Here is a 24,333-nt window from a genome sequence, read left to right as displayed (position 1 = left end):
GGACTCCCAGAGACAAAGGGTCATGCAGGCCTCCTGACTCAGAGGCGCTGAGCAGAGCCAGAGCTAATTGCTGAAGCCGACCCACGGGTACCTCAGCAAAACCCTGCCTCAAAGCTGAGCACAAGGCTGTCTTCTTAAAGGGGAACCTCGAGCTTCAGTCAAACAATACCACCAAGAACAATCAACCAACAGCGATTTGCTGAGCACAGATGCTCTGCCAGGCACCAGGCGGGGCTTACTGAGGGGGTCAATGTAAGCCATGACAGGACTGGTGGGTGGTGGGTCCTGGACTTGGTTCTGCGGGTCAAGAGGGAGCTGGAAGGAGAGGGACCAGAACAGGTGAGAGATGTTCAGAGGTTGAGCCACTATAGTGAACCACACAGGATCCATCAGAGAACTGCTTGGGAATTTCAACACCAAGCGGAGAGTTTCCATGCCTGTCCTTCCTCTAGGCCCCCTCACCTGTTGTTCCCAAGACAGCCAAACTTTTAAGCTAAGCTTAGAATTAAAGAGCATGGAAGAGAAGAAAAAAGCACCACTGTTGCCCTGAATTCTGAGACAAGATATAAACCATCACTTCAAAAATCTTTGGGCCAGCCCCTGGCCTAGTGGTTAAGTTCAGCACACTCCGCTTCAGCGGCCCAAGTTCGGTGCCCGGGCACACACCTACACCACTCATCAGCGGCCATGCTTTGGCGGCAACCCACATACAAAATAGGGGAAGATTGGCACAGATGTTAGCTCAGGGTGAATGTTCCTCCGAAAAAAAAAAAAAAACTTTCCTGCACAAGCTGTTCTGTACTTCTGTCTTAGTCTTCTCCCCGCAAGCACCCCAAGACCACCCCGAGTGTCACCATGCAGGGTGCCTCAACCGTCCCTGCCTATCCCCAAGACATCCCCACGGTCACCAGGCCTAGAGCAGTCCCTGCTTCACCCTTTCAAAGTGCTGCTTTGCTCTCCTTCACTAAATTCTGAAAGCCAGTGACCTCCCTTCACTTCACCCTGACTTCTTTTTCCCTCTAGAACTCATGGAATACTTCTACTCCTTGACTACAAGTGTCTTTCTTGGCTGCCTCTCAGTGCTTGCTGGGTGCTCCTCCTCCCTCCAGCCCCTGAGTGCTACTCTCGGGCTCCTAGAGAGCACGTGCTAGGACCGTTCAGGACGGCTGGGTCACAGTGGATACAGAGAGAGTCCGTAGACTCTAGACAGCCCTGTCGCACAGAGTAGCCACGAGCCACATGTGGCAAGTCCAAACTGAGAAAGAGATTTGTAAAGCACAACCCCGTTACAGAAACATATATCCCACAGGTCCTGACTCCCCGGGGGCCAGCACAGAGCAGGGGTTCAGAGCACGGACAGAGAGCAGGATGCCTGGGCCCCATCACAGCTCCATCACACCCGACTATGTGACCAAGCAAAGTAAACTATACCTCTCTGTGCCTCAGGCTCCTCATCTATAAAATCAGGATAACAGCAGTGCAGACGTCATCAGGGTTAAATGGATTAATATTTGAAAAGAGCTCAAAACTATTTTGAAAGTGCTATTGATTAAGTTTTTTTAAAAAAAAGAAAAGAAAAAGCAATGACCGCTTGCTAGGCCTAGGCTCTGGCTCCATTTGTCCATGTGGCTCATTCTGAGCTGCCCACTGAGTGACAATGGGAAATAACTGCCACACTGTCGCCCACACGCAGGACAGAGCCTGGCGTGGTGACGCGTACTGGATTTCTACAGGGGAGGTCTGAGGGGAGAGTGGGCGGCTGCAAGGACTTCCACAGTCCGTCCCCTCTCTCGGATACCTGGGCCCGAAAGGCATCAGCCCGCTAACTAATCCATCAGCCTCAAACTGCACCATAAACAGAGCGTTCCAGAGCAAAGATGCACCGTGAAACAAAAGGGGGAGACGCACGCCAGTTTTATCCTAGATGTTTAATCAGCGCTTTCTTCTTTAAAGACGTTCCTGTCTCTGGTGTGAGCACCAACTGCAGCGAGGGAACGAGCTGGCCGGAGCCAAGGAAAGACAGAAAGAGGGCAGAACCACAGCCGTCGCTACGGTTCGGAGGGCAGATTCCAGGAAGCCGGGCTCATTCCGGATGGAAGGTCCCCTGGAAGCGGCTTATTTAGTTATTGAGAAACACAGATACTTTAAAACCATTTTGTGGGTGAAATTCGTGGACTCTCCTCTTCAAATGTCCTTTTGTTGATTTTCTGTTATCCGTTATCAGTTGGTTCCTGTTTGCACAAACAAGGTTCCAGCCAAAGCCAAAAACATCTAGTACCGAGGACCCTTCGTACCGCCACGTAGTCCATGGTATGCCGCCCCAGAAATATTTTTTAAACAAGTGTGGCATCTCTACGAGGGGACGGATGGGAACAGTAGGGAGGTAACTGAAAGTCTGGTGACATTCAAGCACGGCAGCATGACCACAAGCCCCTCAAAGGCAGCGACCCAGTTTTGTCTTTGCACTCCCAACACCAAGTCCCATGCCTGGCATACAGCAGGCTCTTAATGTGTGCGCTGAGAGCCTGGGGGCAACCAGAGAAGCAGGGGTGAGAGGAGGCCTTCTGGCTCAGGTACTCAAGGAGGGAACCCCCCTTAGAAAACCACCTGTGCTCACCTCACCAGCGTCTGGTTGTGCAGGTCCCACACAGCGATGTTGCCGTCGCTGCAGCACGAGAAGCAGACCTTGGAGTCGGGGCTGATGGCCAGGGCGTAGCAGGCGGGGGCCGAGGACGTCAGCTCTGCCTTGATGCGCGGGGTAGGGGCCGCCAGGTCCCAAATAGACAGAGTACTGGCTTCCCCTCCCACTATGAGAGTGCAGCCATCAGGGAGCAATTTGCAGGAACGGATGTAGTTATCTCTATTCTGTGAAATAAACATAATTCAATTGCTATAATGCATTATCAAGCAGTAACAATGCCATGTTCTCTAACTGCTATCTTGGATTTTGACTTAAAAAGTGGCATCTCATGGACACAAACAAAGCAAGAATTCTGTAGTAAAGATCGGGATCTGATTGTTCTGTAAACAAAACAAACTCATAGGGTTGCTCAGGCACGTGTGGACACTTTATATAAGTGTTCCTGATGTCCAATCTCCTGTTGAGTAGACGGAACCGAAATGATCAGTAGATGTGAGGTAGGTGTACACGTACTTCTCTATGAAGAAACCACTTTTCAAAGCTACTTTATGAATTTTTGATCTCATCACCCTCCATTATTTACAATTTGGAAACTCAGACCTGCTGCCTATGTTTTAGTTTTCATTACTCTTAACTCTTTTCGTAAAGCTTGTCTTCATTCACCCGATGAATCCCTGTCTAAGAATTTCACAGGGCTGCTTTCTCAAGTTGTAACAACACTGTTGTCATATTCAAGCCTCTCAATCCAAAGGCCAAAAAAATTCATAACAGAGGGCATCTCTCCATCAAAACCAACACATATTAAAAAGAGAGGTGGGACCTGAAACGGTAGGACCTAAAATGACCCTCCTCCCTCGAAAGAAATAACTGCTCTCCTTCAACCCAAACACATACAGCCCAAGTTTTTACAATGCTTTAACCGCGGTCTATCTTTCAAAGATTAGGAAAACTTTAAGCCTGTAATTTCAAAAAAGGTGATGAGTGTGACGAAATACTCCTATTACTACAGAACACGGGGCTATGTGTAAGTTTGTTTAACTACGTTTAAGTTTCATTCATGGAGATATTTTTAAATTATTTGATTAAAGAAATGAACCAATCAGTACCCCAAAAAAGCCTCTACGTCTCAAAAATACCGCCACTGTTTTTGGGAACACTCCCTCCGGAGTCCTCACCACCTGCCTGGCGCACCACTTGCGATAGCAAAGTGCAGGCGGACACCACACCAGGAGCCCAGCAGCCCGGAGTCTGCTTACAGCCAACAGTATGTGGTCTGCAAACCCTGGGGTTAGAGGTCAGAGATCGGAACATGTCCCGACGTGTTCTACGTCCTGAAAAATGCAAAATGGCACTCTCACATCGTGGGCGAGGGTGGATTAGGTGCCTTGGGAGAGCACTCTCGTCACCCCTGTGTTGTTGCCCTGTAATCTATTAACCCTTTCCTGTCGTTAAGGTAATAAAACCCAACCAGCTCTCCCACGTCTCCCTGAAAACACAGACCCTGTTCACAACGGTTTTAATGCCACATTATCAAATGTTTACTATTCAATATTTATCTGAAGGCTGTAGGGAAATTAAAAGTTGAGTGGATGGCAGGGCTCAGAGTCCAGGGCTGGCTGCACTTTCATCCATTAAATGGGAAACCCCCTGTTGAATACACACTCAAACAAGGACAGCTTCTGTAAACTACTGTAAAATAGTTTTTAAAAGAAATCCTTCAACTCTGGGATTTAACCACTGAAATAGCAATAAATGAAACCTTCACATTTCAGGGAGATGGGTGGGGGGAGCTGAATAGCTAACACACAGGAAACGGAATGGCCTTCCATTTCCTCATAATGGGCATAAAACCCAGGCCCGGACAGCTATTTCCTTATTGAGTCTCCAGGGAGAAATTACCCTTGTGCTCTGGTTCCTGTTCACTCACCAGACAGTCGAGCTGCGAGACGGGGCTCTTATTGCCGGGGTGGCTGATGTCCCAGACCTTGACGCAGCCCTTCCCGCCCGTGTACACGTGCCTCGTGGGGTTGCTGATGGTCACCGCGCACACCACCTCCCCGTGGTTCAGGGTGTTGATCTGGCGAGCGTGTCGGGGGATCCCGGGTCCAATGAGGGCGTCGGGGGGGAAAGGGACAGGCTGCATCTGACCGTCTGCAGTAACGTGGAAGGAGTATGCACTTTCGGAGACGGGATGATCCGAGAGAACAGAGAAGGATAGGAGAGAAGACAGAAAAACATTTGTCATAAAGCAATTAGTCAGTACTTCAGCACTCTGCTATGAGAAAGACGAAAAATAGGGAAGTGTCTCTTGTTAGGGTTTCCTTTTAAAATCAATATAATTTGAAGTATTTACTGATGGAACAAATTTAAAATAAATATAGGCACAAGTCTAGAGTATACCAAAAGACACTACATTGAACTATATTTTCTAAATTTTTAAAGATTTTTAAATTGTGCTTATCCATTCCATAAAGCATTCCTTCAAATCTCATTATAAAATACTAAACATGCTTATAAATTAACACAAAATACCTCCTTCCATGTACCTTGTATAATTGTATGATTTCTTAGTAGAATTTAAAATGATTATTATTATTTTTTTTGTGTGTGAGGAGATCAGCCCTGAGCTAACATCTGCCAATTCTTCTCTTTTTGCTGAGGAAGACTGGCCCTGGGCTAACATCCGTGCCCATCTTCCTCTACTTTATTTGGGACGCCGCCACAGCATGGCCTGCCAAGCAGTGCGTCGGTGCGCGCCCAGGATCTGAACTGGAGAACCGCGGGCCGCCACAGCGGAGCACGCGCACTTAACCGCTTGCGCCACCAGGCTGGCCCCCAAAATGATTATTTTTGATGCTTAAGATGAAGCCCTTAAGAACTTGTAATAATTACATACAGTAAACAGTATATTTCAACACTAACAAATAAATCAGCTTTCTAAATGGATCAGTTTAAGGCTTGGACTTAAACACTGTTTTGCATAACCAAGAAAAAATAATAGAAAAGATCCTCTTACATCAGACAGCTTTGTGACAGAGATTTCAAGTTCCTCTTCAACAATCTCCTGTCTGCCTTGCCCACAAAGCCCAGTTTTACGTAAAGCAGCAAAGCCCCCGCTAGAAGACAACTCTGCCCAGCTCCCTTTAGCCAGGTGTGTCCACGTTCTGACCAACGACATGCAGCAGAAGCTGATGGGCGGCACTTAGAGCAAGTTCTTAACTTAAAAGAAAGGGGATCCTAGGGGATACGGAAATTCTCTGTACTTTCTACTCCATTTTGCTGTGAACCTAAAACTGCTCTAAAAATAAGTTGATTAATTAAGGAAGAAAAAGAATTAAAAAGGGGGAGGGGAGACGTGTCTGCCCTCTTCTCTTCCTCCTTCCTGAACTATGAGCAAGATGACTGGAGCTCCAGCAGCACTCTGGGCCACAAAGTGACTGTAAAGATGGAAATCTATTGCTGAGGGGGGGGGACAGAAAGATAGGATGCAGAGGCCCTGGTGACACTATAGGAGAGAGAAACAGACTTACTGTGTTACTTAAGCTATTGTTTTCTTCCCATTACATACAAACAAACCTAATTCTAGTGTACACTTCTCTTTCTACACCAAAATCTTAAAGCATGTTTTTTCTCTAATGATTAATTATTTAAGCTCCAAGCATTAATGTGTTACAGATATTATAAAACACACACAAAGAAAAGACACTTGTGAGGATGGAAGGAACAGAAGTGCTAATATTTCTGCCCTACATCCAAACTGATGGAATTATGTACACGCCACCTGAAGACCACTACTTTCACCTTTTTCTTATCTGAAGCATCACTAGGTGATCTAGAAGCTCAACATTAAATCTTTTCTACACGTCCACATACATAAACAATAAGTGAATTATGCAGAGTTTCCTCGTTCCCATAACCCTCTGGGATAAGCCTGGGCCCTTTCTGGAACTTGTCATTGGCACCTGAACTCCCTTTACAGATCTAAAGACCATGGGTATTAATACAGAACTTAAATTTTCATTTTAATGGTAACCCAAATTTTGTAAAATAACTTAGGAAGCACAAAACTGAAAACTGATACAAGATATCAGGTTTCTTCTAGCCTGCACATAAAACCCACTTACTTCCTTAAGCTTGAAAACAGAATATATACTATTATTTTCCCTCTATAAAAGCAAAATATCAAATACATGAAGACTTTTAAAAGAACTTCCCCTTCCCCCAACCAAAGGACACAATCTTAGATATCTGTTATCTCCTGGCAAACTGGTTCCACGAACTAATATTAAATGGCTGTTTGGCCCAAATCCTTAATGTTACTCTTAATTCGAATAATTGAGCACACATAATGGGAGCCACACAGAATGTCCTGGGAAATAAATATGCATATAAAACAACCATAGCTCACAGCCCTTACATCATCCAACCACTAAATCTCCTATTTTTTTATCCAACAGTATCCTTTGGTGTCCTTAGTAATGTATCCAGTCCACATGATACTTCAATACATGCACATGACAGTTAACTGAACCTATGCTATTGATTATAGGAAATCTGGAGGTGGAATCAAATAGCATTTCATTGCCCTTGAAGATAAGACCACAGAACTGGTCTATTCAGATTCTAGGAGAATTCTTCATGGTCCAGTAGCAAGTTATATGGCCCAGGTATCAGACACCATGACTTGGGTCTGAAAATAAAGAACACATAACCAGGTGAAGCTGGAGAAATGACCAGTGAGTTTTCATAAAATAAAACAATCGAATTGAATATATTCTGTAAGAACAGTAGTTGACGTGGGGAGAGAACTGCCTCTCAAAGCTTTCTGTGCTCTGAGAATAATGGCACTTGTGAAGACTGGTTTCTCTCAGTTTGCCATAAATCAAGGTGGGCAAAGTTTCCACTGGGCCCCCTTTTAGCAATTCCAGATTTTTCCGGGGAAGGAAATTTTATCTTGCTGCAGTTGGAACCCTGCTTATTCTAGAGTTAAATGTTCCAGATTAAAATAGATGCACAAAATACAGGCAGAGAGCTGTAGGCACGTCTTTGGAAGACACCCACCTCTCTCCCAGGTGTCCTCTTCTCTAAACCACACAGGAGGTCTGTGATCATCGTACTGAGGCAATTTAAAATTGATTCACTGTGCAGCAAACTGCTGCCAGAAGCTGTGAACATTCGTCCGTCCCAGGGGAAACCCGTATGGATGTTAACACGTCAGTCACAGGGGGCCTGGAGGAAGCTGGTGCTGCCCGCTGTGCTGGAGAGCCTAATGAAATGAACAAAGCAGAGCGGCGCAAAGGGCTGACGCGTCCCAAAGAGGGCTCAACCGGAGGGAAAACCAGTGGAGCAAACGAGAGTCTGGATTTAGTCATTTACCTACATGAAGTAGAGGAACGTCGTTGAGAAAAGGCCACAGTGATGGCGCATCACGATGAAGTCACAGAGAACTCAGAAGGAAATGTGCCTCCTCTCCTGACTGAGGAACCAGGACAAGTAACATCAACCAGGAAGACGAGTTCACAAACAGAGAGTGAGCACTCACAACTCTCTCAAGTCTGAATTCAGAGACAGGCCACCCATGAAAGAACGCATATGGAATGAATGGATTTATAGAAGTTCAAACACAGGCAGAATTCATCTTTGGCATTAAAAGTGGGAGTGGCGGTTACCCTCGCAAACTGGAAGGGATACAACCGGGCTTCGTGGGCACTCTTGGTGAAAGCCATTGGGGTATACACGTGATTCGTGCACTTTTCCATATGTATGCATCAATTTTAAAAGCTTAAATTTATTTGTTTATTCAAGATAAGGTTGAGAGGAGGGGTCCTGACCAAAGAACACAGGAGTCTGGGGCCACAGCCAGGTTGAGAGCCCAGACTCTGGCGTTAAGGGACCTGAGACACAGAGGCCCCCTCACCGGCCTCACTGACTGGTCTTTCTCACTGGTCTAGCTCCCCATGGCCTAGGGTGTGTCTGTCTCCTGAGCCACAGGATAGAAATAATAATAAAATATTAGGGTCGCAGGGGGAGTTGTAAGGATTAAAAGAGATAAAGCTGCAAAACCCTTAACACCGAGCTCAACATGTGCAGGGGCCTTCAGGAAACAACAGCATCAACATTAAATAGCCACGACTTAAAAAGAGGAAAGTGAGGATCTGCTGAATCAAGGGCCCTTATCTCAAGCAGGGGACAAGCGTGAAGGCCAGGAAAGCGGAAAGGGAGGAAGGTGCAGGGTGGCAGTCAGGAAACCATGGTGTCAGGAGCAGGCAAGGAAAATCAGGAAATCCACAAATCCTAACAGGTGATGGTGGGGAGACAGCACTGGGCAAAGGCGAGAGGAGGACATCTGGATAGGACCATGGGCACACTGCAGGGCAGAAAGAACCAGTCCCTGGAGCCCTCAGGGGCCACACTGCTGGCCCCCACTCCAACCAAGGAAGCCTCCGAGAACTGAGCCCCAGCCCCCACCCAGCTTTCTCAATCAGGCACCTGCAGAGCAGGATCTAATTCTTAACTCGGGTTGTAGAATTGAAAAGAATAAAACCCACTGGACATCACAGACTTAAAAACTGAAGGAAATCAAACATTTGAGCAGGGGACTCCTCATTTCTTGGGCACACGGCAGAGTGAAGAACTCAAAGGAAAGAGTCCCCGCCGGGACCTCGGACTAGAAAACAAGACTGCGTCCCGGGGAAGCAGGTTGTTTTTCCCGAGCAGACTGGCTCCTGTTAATAAAACTATGCTGTGTCCTGCGGCCAAAGGAAAACAGGTGTTTACAGAGTTGTTGGTTTACTGGAAATAGACAGGAACGGCAGTGGCAGGATCCAGTAAACAGTAATGAAGAACCACGGACCCTGGAGACAATGGCTGCGGCCAAGACCCCGCTGCCTGCAGACTCGGCACTCTTGATGTAGAACTTCTTGCTGTATTAACAGGTATCCAAAAATATCTGATCTTGTCAAAACCTTCACTTGCTCTTCAAGCTCTTTAGGGCTCCCAAGCGCTTCACAATCTAGTGTCGATGAGCCTCACTTCATGTCACCTTCCCATATCCTAAACTCCCAGCCACAGGAACAACAGGCCAGTCCCCTAAAATATCACAGGCTGTCACATCTCCAAGTTGTGCACAAACTGCTCCCTCCCGCCTAGGACAGCACCGCCCCCTCCTAAGCTTGGTCACTTCCTCCCTCCCTGGGCCTGCCACAACCTCCCCAGGCAGGGTGATTCTTTTCCAGGATCCTGCTCATCCTGTACATCTCCACTCTGGCATGTATCACACTGTGGGCTACTGCACACATCTGCATTTCTGTCTGTCTCATTCCAGAGTTCAAGGCCAGGAGGGAAGACTTCTCCAGCTAGCATACACACTATTCAGCATACTGAATACTCTGGCCTTCAGTAAATGAGCTGAACACCCCAAGTCATTTATTGCTGCCTAATCACTTATAAATTGAGGCATGAAAGGTTGCCCCGGCGAGGAAAGTCAGCTACAAGAAGGTGGAGAGTCCGCTGACCCCAGGGTTATGCCAGCCAACTTTTCCCAAAGAATTTCCGGCAGTACCAAACATCGGTTAAGAGATGGAATCCACTTTCCCAAGGCGGGGAAGCAGGAGCTACAGAGCTGATGTGGACCAAAACAAAAGGCAAGGAAAGCAACTACAGTAAAGGATGGATACCCACAGTCCTTCCCTACGCCCGCAACCCCCGTGGATGCGGGGCCCTCCAGAGCGAGCTGTAGCAGAAGCAGCCACAGGTCACAGGCGACAAGCCCGATCCTGTGTCTGGCCAATGAAGAGCAGCAAGTCAAGTAAAAGAAGTGAGGAGACACAGGTCGGAGTTTCAGTTTAGTCACCAGTAAGATGTGGGGACCACATGTAACTCTTTTGGGCCTCGCTGCCCTACTTTTACAATGTGCCCTATACACGACTGCTGAGGTAAATGAAGTGACGTGGGAAAGTACTTCCAGAAAAGTAGGAAGCACAGTATAGATTCAACCTTGGGTTCCCATGTCACAGGGGGAAGCTCACACGCCCTCACTGTGTATTTAGGGAGGAGGGGAAGCTGTGCAGAAGAGATAACTGGCCCCACCCAGGATTCAAGGCCAGTTCAGGCCAACTACCAAAGTAGGGCTCTAACCTTTACCTTAGCTTCCACATCGACACTACCTTTGACATTCTCTCCCCAAGAGGGAGGATGTGGGCTCATCAGGATGGAGACGCCTGCCCTACACAAAAGAGAACACCAGGCATGTCGACATCCTCTGTGTGCTTCGTTATGGAGCCCTGGGCACAGGAGGCTTTGAGGGCTGGGGCATCTGGCTCATTCTAAGAGAGATGAGAGTACTGTTAGCTATGATTCTGGAAGATGCTCTTAGCCTCAAGAACTAGTATAGTGAAGGTGGTGGCTGGGGGCGGGGGGGTGGTGTGATGTGGGATCATAATAAAATCAGAGCCATTATTATTCTAAGATTTCAGGGAAAAAATAGGTCCTCAAGTATATAATACATCTACTTAGGGTAAAATCTCCTTCTTTGCCAATATAACAAGATTTACCTTTAATATTTTTCAAGGTCTGGCACATCTAACCCATAACATCTATAAAATCCTTTACTTCTTTCACAGGATTTTTAGTCTGCTATCCTGGCATCCTCCCAAATAGCAAATTTGCAGGTCAGGGTGCAATCTCCACCCTGCCTGAAGACAGAATTTCTACATGGACGGAGGGCTTTAGTAACAATTAAATCACAAGTTGGGGACTTCAAAGCATTAAGATGGGAAACTTTTTGTTTGTTTCCTTATTCAGTTGAATACACTGCTATCCTTATTTTTTTAAAAGGCAAATGCACAACTTCTTAAAATGGGTATGAAAAAGAACATGACTAGACAGAGAAAACAAGAAGAGATGGCCTAGTTGATAAACTAGGAGGTTCTCTCTGGCCCAAGTCAGCATTTATGATTTTGAGTTCTGGCCCTACTCCCTCATCAATTCAACATTTCCAAATTTGTAAATGCACTGGGGCAGCACCAAGGCTCCTCCTATTCAGGACAGATACAAACCAAGAGACTCCTGGACGAAAAGTAAGACAAAGAGAAGGTTAAAAAACAGCCATTTCACACCTCAATTAAAAAATCCCAGCAAAGGAACCAACCACTGTAGGCAAACAAGAATATTATCCGAGCAAGAAATATACAAACTACACCTGTACCTGACACGCCGAGAGCCACGTCTGAAGAGGTGAAGAGAGGGGGACAACTGTCCAGTGGCTGAACATAATTCACATCACAAGAAGGGGCCTCACACCTCAATATAATCGCAAGAAATCAGCTACAGATCATTAAAGGGTAGAAAAACAGAAGTTAAACGCACAGGGTGACGATAAGGCAGAAAACCAGCATGTTTCTTTTAGCATTTAATAGACAAAAAACACCCAAATATCATAGCAAGTAAAAAGAGGACTAAATTAATTTTCAAAATTAATTCCACTAAATAAGCTGGCTGCTGAATCTAGATATGGTCAACAGAAGGACCAGAAGCAAGACCAGAAACGGGAAAAGTGGGTGGTAGGAGGCGGCAGGGGGGTAGCTCTGTCCACTGACATGTCTTCTTGGCTAGAAGCCAGGATGGCCTCTATTCACTGCTGCAACACATGTTTTCCTAAGAGGCAATTTTACCCCAAATGTAGGTAAGATTTTCTTTTCCCTTTAGGCTCCAACTCCTAAAAGGTACTTTAAAGATTTATTTAAACACTAAACAAGTGGGTGGAAGATGTCTCAATTACATGTCTAGCATTAAAACACAGGGTGAAGAAATCTGGAACTAAGCTGGAACCTTATGCCAAACTATTATTAGTCTGAGTTATTACTGACCTGTAGGCACGACTGGACGAGGCAGGTAGAGCACAGCCCCCGAGTATTTATGGGGAGAGAAGCAGCGCTACAGGGCCAGAAACACATCTCGGGGGGAGGGGCGTGAAGCATGACAAAGAGATGCCAGCCTGACTAAAGTTCAGCAGTTCTCTTACCAGTGATCTCCACAGAGCTCAGGGGAATAAATTTCCTAAAACTAAACAGGAGTTCAAGTTAAGCTGACCAAACAATACCAATTAAATCTGGCCTTGAGGGTTTGGAAACACAGTCAAGGTGACCGTTTATAAACCAGCACTACTTAACTCTCAAATGCGAAATGCGACTCTCCTTTGGAAAGGATGAATCACAGGGTCTTACGAAATCCTGGGCGCTCGATCCCCTCCCAGTCAACGCAGCAAACATTTGTTTACTGGGTAGCTGTGCTCAAGGGGACAAGGGGACTTCAGAAGCTTCAGTTCTAGTGGGGAAGAAGCAGGTAGAAATATGACATGTACACACGACTGTAACTCAAGGCCAAAGTGTGAAAATTGTCACAAGACATTATAAGGTGCCACTGGAGAGAGATCACGATGGGAAGGCATCAGCAAAGGCTTCACGAAGAAGGGAGCAACTGAAGTGGTCTTTGAAGGACAGAAAAGACTTCCACAGGAAGAGATGAAAACTCATGAGAAGGAAGATTGGTCCAGGTAGGAGGAGGAGGGGGAATCTTCAGGGAACAGGGGGTGATCCCATTTGGCCAGAGCACAAGACACAAAGAACACAGGACCTGAGGCTGGAAAAGCAGGCTGGGGTGATGTTCCCAGCCCGCCCTGAATGCCACATTAGGAGCTTACATGCTACTTTTGAATATCTCCGAGTAAGAAACGGACCAGATCAGAGAAATACTTTAAAAAGGGGAAAACTCATCTAGCATCTTATTGACAAAAGAGAATATAAAATAAGTGAGGATTTTAACAAAGAAGAAGACTAGGTAAAAATGGGAGTTAAACAAGAAGAATCAAAGGCTAACGTTGGGGTTCAGATGTCAGAGAGAATGGGGACAACGCCTTTAACAAAGACAGACAGGTTAGAAGAGACTGGTGTGGGAGAGAGGGAAAATGACCTGGCTGGTTGGGAAACCCTACTGCAATCTTAGATCACTTTAACACCAAAAACAAGTACAGAATAGTGGCAATGTGAGTCATCCTGCTCTAGTCCACTTTGATAAAAACCACTTAAGGCCACAGGGCCTTTCCATATGCTGGTTCCTCCACCTAGAGGTTTATGCTCTGCCCCTAAGGGTTAATGCAGCTCAGAAAACACTTCTGAGAATCCTTCCTTGATCATCCCAGATGGGATCAGCCCATCACATGCTTTCACTGAAGTGTTCCTCTCTACCATAGCTCTTATCTCAATTATAATTATACATTTATTTTTGTGATTACTTGATTAATGTTGTCTCTCTATCACTAGGCTGTGAGCTCCCACAGGGTCCCCTATGGCTATGCAGCAGGTCTGGATGAAATCTGTGGAAGAGAGGACAGGAGGGAGGTGACTGTCTAGATTGTAGTGAGCAGATGGTGGGGGCACCTGAAATCACATCCCACAAGACAGGGCTGAAGCAATGGACCTAGTCAGCCAGAAGAGAGGCCTCGTGGCAAGATGGTGGTCTGCAGCATCTGCAGGGCTGTCATGAGGATGATAGATTAGCAGCACACTGTGTGGTCTCAGGGGGTAGGAAAGAAGCAGGATTGATGGGTGAAAGTCTCAGGGAGACAGATTTCAGCTCAAAGGCTGGAAGGGTTTTCACACAGCCAGGGAAATGGATTGCTCGGGGCAGCAGTGAGTCCCTGTCACTAACACGCTCAGTCAGAGGCGCACGGCCATGTGGCGAGGCTATCGCAGGAGACTTGAGCCACAGATGAGCATTTATATACTAGAGACACTTTTTTTTTCTTTTTTTTTTTTTTGTGAGGAAGATCAGCCCTGAGCTAACATCCATGCCAATCCTCCTCTTTTTGCTGAGGCAGACCAGCCCTGAGCTAACATCTATTGCCAATCCTCCTCCTTTTTTTTCCCTTTTTCTCCCCAAAGCCCCAGTAAATAGTTGTAGGTCATAGCTGCACATCCCTCTAGCTGCTGTATGTGGGACACGGCCTCAGCATGGCTGGACAAGCGGTGTGTCGGTGCGTGCCCGGGATCCGAACCCGGGCCGCCAGTAGCAGAGTGCGCGCTTAACCGCTAAGCCACGGGGCCGGTCCCTAGAGGCACTTTTAAGGTCCCTCCAGCCTCTACTGAACTCTTCTGGCTGCCCCACTCTTAGGAGGCACTCATCCATTTGCACATGAATCCCTCAAGTCCCCTCTCTATGCACGCTGTCCCCTCTGTCCCCTCTACCTGCAACGGCCCACCCTTTCTGCCCCCTCCGCCCTGTGGGCTTACTCCTTCCTGCACGTGCTCCGGCTGTCAGTGTATCTGCCTCACTCAAAGGAAGCCCTTTCCGTCCTGATTCTGGTCAGTCCACACGGTGGCCTATGACCCACTGCTCTGCCTTCACAGTAACAAGCACTTACATAAATTTAACTCCAGGATTACTGTTCCTTCAACGTTTCCACCACATCAGTAGGCCTCCCAAAGCAGGGAAGACGAGCACTCTCTTTCCTGGAGCATGCCCATCACCTACCACAAAGCCTGACACACTTCTCGCTCAGAAACATCCAGGAGTCCCATCCAATCACCCTACCCAAATATCATTTTGACTGGCATTTCTCAGAGAATGATACTTGCAAAACCTTTACCACCTTGTCCACCCTACCCTGGACATCCTGGTTTGTCACCATTCCTTTCCGTGCCTCAGACCGACGCTGTCCACGCGGGCTACAAAGGCTCGCAGCTGTCCGCAGCGAGAGGACCACGCCTCGACAGTGAGTGCAGAGAAACTCGCACACAGCAGCTTCAGAGTCAGTTCACGACTGCTGACTCTCGTAAAAAAAACACTGGGACTTGTATTTTGTATCTTTTTCCCCCCATTCATCTGTGTTGTATGTAACAAGAGGACTAATCTTTGTCACACTGGGGAAAAAACTAGTCTGTCGTCATAGATGGTTTGAGAAGCACTGCCTGAGGCAGTGTTACCTCACTAAACGATACGGACAGGAAGTCCTCTCATACTAATTAACAGAGTAGTACGGGGAGTAAGACTGTAGCCCAGACCCTGGCGACAACGGGGAAGTTCATTTTACCCTCTGACATTAATTAATTCCATCTTCCTCACACAATATGGCGCACCTCAAACTTGAAAGAGAATCCTAAAAAATATATTTTAACTGTTTTAGACAGCAGTGACCACTCCGACCCAGAAGCCAACAGCCCTTATGACCAAGGGGAGAAAAGCACCTCATATGTGAGTCTCTCCTTTGCCTCTGTGCCCAGTGTCCTTGTCCCCGGGCACAGCGTATCCTGGTTAACACAGCTGTAAACACAAATCCAAGGTGCTCGCAAGCCAAGGACATGAACATTTTAGCTCTAATGGGCATGACACCAGTACTTTGTGGCTAATCACATTATTAACATACACAACACATACAAACACACATGCAACGGCAATTGTAAGGAACTGGGTCTGCATTAACTGTCCCTCGAGACCAGCGCTGTAGCTCATCGCTCTGCCCACCTTCCCCCCATCTGCTTCACAGCCCATATTCAAGGTGGGGTCTTGGCAGCGGGGCACACCCCGGTACCTCTGACACTTGAAACTGGCTTTCCCTAATGGTCAGGTGAACTCAGCCTTCTTTGCCTATTATTTCCCCAAAGATTCACCAGTTACTATCAATTATTGCCTTTTATCACAACACTTCTCGTTTGCCCTTTATCCACTGATCGGTCAGGAGAACACACAACAGCTACACTGCCAGTAACCACATATAAGAAAAACCCTGAAGTGCCCTGGGGCATTCCAGACGGGAAGCAGGGGGCACGCCCAAGAAAACACACAAGATAAATGGATTAAAGACTTGCATGTAAGACCTGAAACTGTAAAACTTCTAGAAGAAAACATAGGCAGTACGCTCTTCGACATCAGTCTTAGCAACATCTTTTCAAACACCACGTCTGACCGACCGGGCAAGAGAAGCAATAGAAAAAATAAACAAATGGGACTACATCAAACTAAAAAGCTTCTGCACAGCAAAGGAAACCATCAAGAAAACGAAAAGACAACCTAACAATTGGGAGAAGATATTTGCAAACCATGCTTCTGATAAGGGCTTAATCTCCAAAATATATAAAGAACTCATGCATCTTACCAACAAAAAAACTACCAACCCAATTAAAAAATGGGCAAAAGACCTGAACAGACATTTCTCCAAAGATGATATACAGATGGCCAACAGACACATGAAAAGATGTTCAAAATCACTAACTATCAGGGAAATGCAAATCAAAACTACAATGAGATATCACCTGACGCCCGTCAGAATGGCTATAATTAACAAGACAGGAAACAACATGTGTTGGAGAGGATGTGGAGAGAAGGGAACTCTCATACACTGCTGGTGGGAGTGCAAACTGGTGCAGCCACTATGGAAAACAGTATGGAGATTCCTCAAAAAATCAAGGCTAGAACTACCATATGATCCAGCTATCCCACTGCTGGGTATTTATCCAAAGAACTTGAAAACACCAATTTGTAAAGGTACATGCACCCATGTGTTCATTGCAGCGTTATTCACAATAGCCAAGACTTGGAAGCAACCTAAGCGCCCATCAAGCGACGAATGGATAAAGAAGATGTGGTATATATACACAATGGAATACTACTCAGCCATAAGAAACGATGAAATCCAGCCATTTGTGACATCATGGATGGGCATTGAGGGTATAATGCAAAGTGAAATAAGTCAGAGGGAGAAGGTCAAATACCGTATGATTTCCTTCATTAAGTAGTAGATAATAACAACAATAAACAAACACATAGGGACAGAGATTGGATTGGTGGTTACCAGAGGGGAAGGGGGGAGGGAGGAGGGTGAAAGGGATAATTCGGTACATGTGTGTGGTGATGGGCTGTAATTAGTATTTTGGTGGTGAACATGATGTAATCTATGCAGAAATAGATGTACAATGATGTACACCTGAAATTTTTACAATGTTATAAACCAATGTTACTGCAATAAACAAAAAATTTAAATAAATAAATTAATTAATTAATTAAAAAAAAAAAAAAAAGAAAAACCCTGAAGTGCCCTGGGGCATTCCAGATGGGAAGCAGGGGGCAAGCCCAAGAAAACACACAAGATAACAATTCATGGGTATTTAACCAGCTAAGTAAGCTTTGCAACACTCCCAAATCCTGCTCTTCCCTGGGCCTATATGTCACCTTAAATCCTTAACATCTCTACTAGTTCCTAGTGTAGACAGAGGCTTCATTTCATCATGAATCAAATTATGGTACAACAGACATTATAGTGCATGAAAAGTGGAGCGATGGGAATCTGCTTTCCTAAAAGCAGATGATGGGGTAAAGAGTTCCATGTTTCCTCATGCTACTGGTTTATTTGAAACAAGGCTCCAATCAAAAACCACACAAGGATGACCGGGTACTTGAGTGGACACTCAAAATAATGCAACAACACAATACGCAACGGGCGTATAAATAAAAGTTGAAAGCAATCACATGAAGGTAGAGGGTAGAACAGAATAAATGGAAGGCCTATGACCCATACCTCCATTTAGAAAAGTCAAAATTGGAAAAGGCTTTCTGCCATCTTCTATCCCACAGGCAGAGTACTTGCTGAGAAGTTGACAGACCCTCATATTTCAATTTTGCTTTATACAAAAATTAAGAACTTTAGGAATTCTTTGAAAGCATGTTTCTGATTACTAACATTATGGAAAGTAAGTGATTTTAAGTGACCCTGGAAGATTTTAAGTGACCCTGGAAAACCAACAGGCTTTGTCAAATTCTGAAGGCTCTTTTGCCCTTTAAAGTATCTCTCTTGCTTCCCCACAAAGTCACTTTGTGTTTTGTAATTCTGGACCTCTCTGAGTAAGGCACTCATCTAAACTTCACTTGGGGATGGACCTCGGAAGCTGGTATCCAACAGAGCCTACCCCCACACAAGCCTCGTTTCCACCAAAATAAGGAACAGGTGGCACTGAGCTGGGTAAAGAGACAACACATTTCAAATTTCGGAGAATTCACGAGTCCAGGACAGCTTGCCGTCCACAGCACAGTCCTGGTGAAAAACTCCAGCAGCTACCCTCTACCCAAAAGGCAAAGCAGAGCAGCTTTCGGAAGAAGGGTCAAGTGAGAGGGCCAACCACCCCCGGTTCTGGCCTTCCTTCTCATCCCCGTCTCCAACAGCTTCTCTCCAGAAATAACTAAACGCATGAAATCATCCACAGCGAGAAGACAGAGGCATGACACCTACAAGGTGCCTATTTATAGAAAGTGTTAACACACCTCAGGAAAAGACACTAGAAATCTCCTTGGAAACCCCAAGCCTGTGCTCCCTTTGGAATTCTAGTCTGCTAACACCCATGACTAAGTAACCGCCTTTAAAACAAAACCAAAGAGTCACAGGTACTTACGGTTTCCCCCCAGGGATTCCTGCCAGGTTTGGAGGGATCGTAGGTACTCTCATGTGAGGAGGAGGATCAAACCCAACCTGGAAACAAAACAAGGCATCGCAGACTCCGTGTACGCAGGGCAGGCACTTTGAGAACATCTCTAAAGACTCGTCACTGGAAACTCACAGATCCCCAAAGCAACAGAAACAGTCATACGCGCTGGCATTATTCAAAAGAAAAATTATAATGCAAGAAGTAACAGAACCACCTCTAAATACCACAAAACATACTTCTTGTTAGGGGAGGTGAGGTGAAGTATGATCTATCTGTGCACTGAGAACCAGCTTTCCACAGTAAACACGGCCCGTGGACTCGGGATGTTCTGCCTTGCCCAAACACGGACAGAGGCGGTATGCTGACTGAGGCAGCATTTCTCACCCTCGGCACTGTCAAGGTTCCGGGCCAGACAGCTCTTTGTTGGGGGCTGTCCTGGGCATGGCAGACATTCAGCAGCATTTCTGGCCTCTACCCTCTAAGTGACAATAGCACCCTCCAGTTGTGACAATCAAAGTGTCTCCAGGTATTACCAAAGATCCCAGGGGCAAAATCGCCCCCAGTGACACACCACTGGTCTAAGTTAATGCTTAAGGATTCATACACAATTGTGTGTACCCTAATGATGGCATCTAGGCCCTCAGCTGCCCACTTTGCTGTCAACTATCTTGCCCTCCACTGCACAGCCTTTCCTACCAGTGCAACATAAGGCAAGAACAGTGAACTGTAGTATCACCCCAAGTTACTGGAGACAATGCTATTCGAAGAGGGGAGAGGAGAGAAATGCATGTGACACACTGCAAACAGCCAAGAAAAACGAGTAACAAATTTTTCTTTGCTATGGCTTATAATCTATCCCGTTTTCCTGATGCAATCACGGGTTCCAGTCAATTTTACCCTTCACATGCAGTTTTGCATCTTCCCGGTCAAAAATGAGGCCATTTACAGAGTGGGGGAAGGCATGGCAGGAAGTCGGAGAGCCTGCCCTGTGGTTCCAGTCCCTCTGTGTTCTGCCTCTGCCCTGGGACCACTTCCTACACCTAAGCCATGCTACTGGCTTTGAGGAATAATATAGGCGGGGAAAGAGAGAGTTATGGCTTCTCCAGTATTTTTTCCTAAGAATTAAAGAGAGGAAAAAAAAACCAACCACCTCAAGAAAACGAATGAAGAGGCTTCTCTGAGCTTTTTGAGTCATTTCACCGCCTTCCAAAAAACAAAATCTACTTTGGTGGGAGAAAACCAGATGTCCCCCGACCCGCTGAAGTGGCTCCTAACACTGCCTCTCTCCACCCACGGAAACAGTCAGACAAAAGGCGGCTGGCCCTGACCTAGTGCAGCGGCGCGTGGATGGAGACGGCGGGCGGGGACCCGGGGTCTCTGCTCCGAGGCGTGGGGGCCGCCCCCCGCCCCCGCGTCCCCAGCCCGCCCGCGTCCCCAGCGCGCGCCCCTACCATCGGGGAGCGCCCGTAGGCCACCACGGCGGCGGCGGCGGCGGCCGCGCTCATCTGCGGGGACATGTTGTGGAGGCTGGCGTAGGCGGCGCCGGGGCTGGTCAGCTCGCCGTTCATGCCGGCGTGGGGCACCATCCCGAAGGGCGCGGGGTACGGGCCTGGCACCGCCAGGGGCGTCCTCAGGCCTGCCGCTGCAAGGAAGCACAAGCCGCACGTGACTCGACTAGCCGCTCAGGTCCACTCTGACCGCCGTTCCAGGGTCATCTTTAGTACCATTCATTGGGGGAAGGAGAAAAAGGGGAGGCTTGGAGGAGGGGGGTGGGATCACCTCCAGTTCACACACAGGATCCCTTCTTCCCCAGAGGTGATTTCACCTCAGAAAGAACAGACCCCAGGGGGGCACTGCCCACACACTTCTTCCTTGTACACTTGGCAGCACTGGGAAACCAGGGGGAATCAAGGAGCATTACTGTACCAACTCAAAGAAGGCAAACCAAGGCACGGACACCACCTGTTTACTTGACTTAATGTCAAAAGGTTTTCTTGATAAAATCCCAGATTCCTCCTTCAGTCCGAACTTTCCATTCTCTGGGACCAAATCCAAATGAAAACCCGAGCCTGGGTTTACTAAACTAAAGCACCGGTTTAGGAGGAATAATCTGAGGCCTCTTTTCCTCTGGGCCCTGGGTGTTACTTTTTTCCTTTCCCAAGGAAGAGGATAAAGTTAAAAGTTCTGAGTTTCTTCTAGGGCTGGAGTCTCAGTGAAACTCTCCCAATTTCTACTGAAGGAGAGACACCGATTCCTGAGGGACGCACAGGCAGAAACCCAGCCAAATCAAGGAAGCAAGAGGCACACTCAGGCTGGCCAGACCAGCCGTGTCAGTCAATATTAGTGAACCCAGACACACAACGATAGCGCGGTAAGGAGCTTACATGCAGAATAATTATCAGAAACTTTATTGAAGTCCCTAGGATTTGGATTATTTGGAAATAAAAGAAAAGCCAAATGTAAATAGTTGGAGACCCGACAGGGTGCAGCTGTTCAAACCCAAGGACAAACATCTGTTTCTTATCATGGCTGCTCAGCGATGGGAAGGAGGGAGGCAGGCAATAGTGCATTTCACATTCACGGGAAAACTGCATCACGAGACGGACAGCTGACGAATCCAGCCGGGAAAGGGAAAAACAAACAAAGCACAACAAGAGGCAAGTCTCTACCCGCTTGGTTAACGAGGGGGTCCATGGCTGGAGGCTTGCCGAGGCCTGGACGCAGTCCTGGAGTGGCGCTGGTGCCCGGCGTTGGCATGTCGCTCCGAGGCGTCGGTGTGCTGGATTTCAGAACAGGCGTGCTGGCTTTTTCATGCTGGTATCATTAAACAAATTAAATGAGTATTATTTTTAATCCAAGTCATATTACACAATTTATCACAACAGCAGCTGGGACACTGGGCACCTTCTAGCTACTCCCTCAGCCAATTTTCATAAATCCACACAATGTTGACAGCATTAACTTGTGAGCGAGCAATGTTGACCTTTCCTCTTCCTGCCAGAATTAAAACTCGAGCTAGAGACACAGAACATGATCACACTTCTTCCTCCGCAGATTTTATTTTAAAAAGTGTTTTTCCATCAGGCTTGTGGACTTGGGATCTAGGCCAAGTTAGAATGATGACCACCCAGAGAAAAGTTCCCGGTCATCAGAAATGAATGTCCCAGTTACCAAGAATGTCAGAGGGAGGACCCCTTTTCTAATCTTGCCTTTTAGTGGCGGTGGGATTGAGACTCATGGTGAGACAGCTGGGCCATAGATTTGATGAGAAACAAACCTGCATCTCAGAGGCAAAAGCCCTCAACTAGTCCTCTCATTTTGAAAGATGTGCCTAAAAAAATAACCCTGTGGAGGTGTCACCACCCACCTGCCTACATAACCAGTGAGGACCCACCCGTGCAGGGGCCTTCAGGAGCCAAGACAATAACAGGGTTACAGGGCATCTTCTTCTGCCTCTTGACCTTGCCTGTTCTTGAATCAGTGTGAGAAGTGCTATGGTGTCACAAAGAGCATGCGCTGGAGAGAGACCCCAGCTCCCTCTCCCCTTGGGTCTGATGGGCTGTGTAAACGTGGCAAGAACCTCAAGTTTTCCTCCCCATCAGTGAAATGGAACAATGCCTGAGGACTGTGTAAGGACGAACTGTAGGTTGTCAGGGCTCTGTTACTGGGAGTTAAGAGATGACATATTCCACAATGTTTGTTGAATGACTGAAAGCATGAATAGGCTCTCACGTACCCCCCTCCCTCCACCAGTTCCAGGCTTCCCCGGTGCCACCATTCTGACGAGCAACCCAACCACAACCTGCCCCGATAGGAGGGGTTGGTCTACAACCAGGTGAACGGGCAGCTTAGAAAATGAGGACTTCTCAGGGCCTCAGAGGTTAACTGTTTGCCAACTGGGACATTTCAGAGAGACCGTGCCAGGAACACAGTCCCCAAATAAGAAGGCAACGGACACAGAGGCTTATTCTCTCCCTCCAATCACGGCCCCAAACAGACGACCGAGGGGAAAAGTAAACACTGTGTGGGGAACAAAGAGCAGAAGGATGAGTTTCACTTTTAAATACTTAAAAATACAACTTTCAATCAGTAAAACCCCCACATTTCAAATACGTTAGGGTCCTCTGGTCCACAAAGAAAAATAAACTGCTAAACAGGCAAGTGACTGTTCTTATCACCTACCAAGCTCATCTCTTTGGATTTCAAAGAAGTGGAACTTCCCGAGGAGGCCGTGGATGCTGGGCTGCTGGAAGCATCCTTCTTCAGCAGGCGGTTTTTGTCAATTCCGTTTTCCCGGGGTGAATGGGTGGGGCTTGCTCGTGGAGAAGAAGGGTCCTCAACATGCATAAGCAAAGTTTTCAGCGTTTCACTTATAATGTATATAAAGGGACCTCTCCCCATTACAAACTCTACTTCCACGCTAATTCTCTAAATTGAAGGAGAATGCTGAAAGCCTTTCAGATTTGGGGGACTTAGGGTGTACACCCTGACTAACAACACTGTTATAATTAACAGGATGGTGTTCACAGACACACGCACGAAGACACGATAAAGAGAAAAACCTACAAGCAATTGTATCCCTCCTGGTGCTCAAATACTTTGCTAAGAGGGCACTGTAAGGAAAGGATTAGGGGAACAGCATTTTTTGGGGGTCAGTTAGACCATTATTGCTGCGTCCATGAACAACCATTAAGTTCTTAACGTGTGAATTGCAAGAGACCACAACACCGTGGCTTCATTTCCTTTTTCTCACAAGTCACTGTGAAAATAAAGTTTGATAGTTACCTCATTAGACACATCCACAACTAAGTTGTCATCGCTTTTGTCACCATCACTGTCCTGGAAAAAAGAAATTTTAATGCCATTTTTTAAAGGGTTTGAGGCCCAGTTAAATTTCTTTCTCTAGTTCTTGGTAGCAGGCAGGCTAAAAAAATGACCTGGGACGGCCTGTGGGCTCTCTTCCAGATTGCCTGCCCTGGAATTAATTCCACCATCTCCCTTTCTCATCTGACCTGGGGCCACACAAAGCCTGGGGCAGGAATTCTGTTGCAGTAACATATCAGCTATATGATCACAACTTGCGTACAGGTGACGTCAAGTTGCAAAACACTTGGCACGTAGTAAGGACTCAATGAAAGTCTGCAACAGCTCTATCTCTCTTATGATCTGAAAGCTGCAGGTCCATCCAGCAGAGCTCCTTTCCCGTTGGATTTCAAATGAAGT

The 24,333-nt window shown here is 46.8% G+C and overlaps 1 protein-coding gene across 7 annotated transcripts in view; it reads right to left on the bottom strand.

The window, feature by feature from the left end:
* Positions 1–24,333, bottom strand: part of TLE1 (TLE family member 1, transcriptional corepressor) — an 85,693-nt gene that overhangs the window by 3,944 nt on the left and 57,416 nt on the right. For 4 of the 7 annotated variants that reach the window (XM_087444431.1, XM_087444432.1, XM_087444434.1 and 1 more), the window contains exons 10-16: positions 23,896–23,949; positions 23,293–23,451; positions 21,780–21,924; positions 20,562–20,752; positions 19,078–19,154; positions 4,569–4,818; positions 2,618–2,865 (exon numbers count right to left, since the gene is read on the bottom strand). In XM_087444431.1, the coding sequence (XP_087300557.1) occupies positions 2,618–2,865; positions 4,569–4,818; positions 19,078–19,154; positions 20,562–20,752; positions 21,780–21,924; positions 23,293–23,451; positions 23,896–23,949 (1,124 nt within the window). The remainder of the gene's footprint in view (positions 1–2,617; positions 2,866–4,568; positions 4,819–19,077; positions 19,155–20,561; positions 20,753–21,779; positions 21,925–23,292; positions 23,452–23,895; positions 23,950–24,333) is intronic. The other 3 variants (XM_014794694.2, XM_087444435.1, XM_004439615.3) reach the window with 1 other exon arrangement.

The sequence above is a fragment of the Ceratotherium simum genome, chromosome 20 (assembly GCF_057802395.1).
Source record: "Ceratotherium simum simum isolate JZ-2026a chromosome 20, ASM5780239v1, whole genome shotgun sequence".
NCBI lineage: Eukaryota > Metazoa > Chordata > Mammalia > Perissodactyla > Rhinocerotidae > Ceratotherium > Ceratotherium simum.
This window is presented reverse-complemented; position numbering and strand designations above follow the sequence as displayed.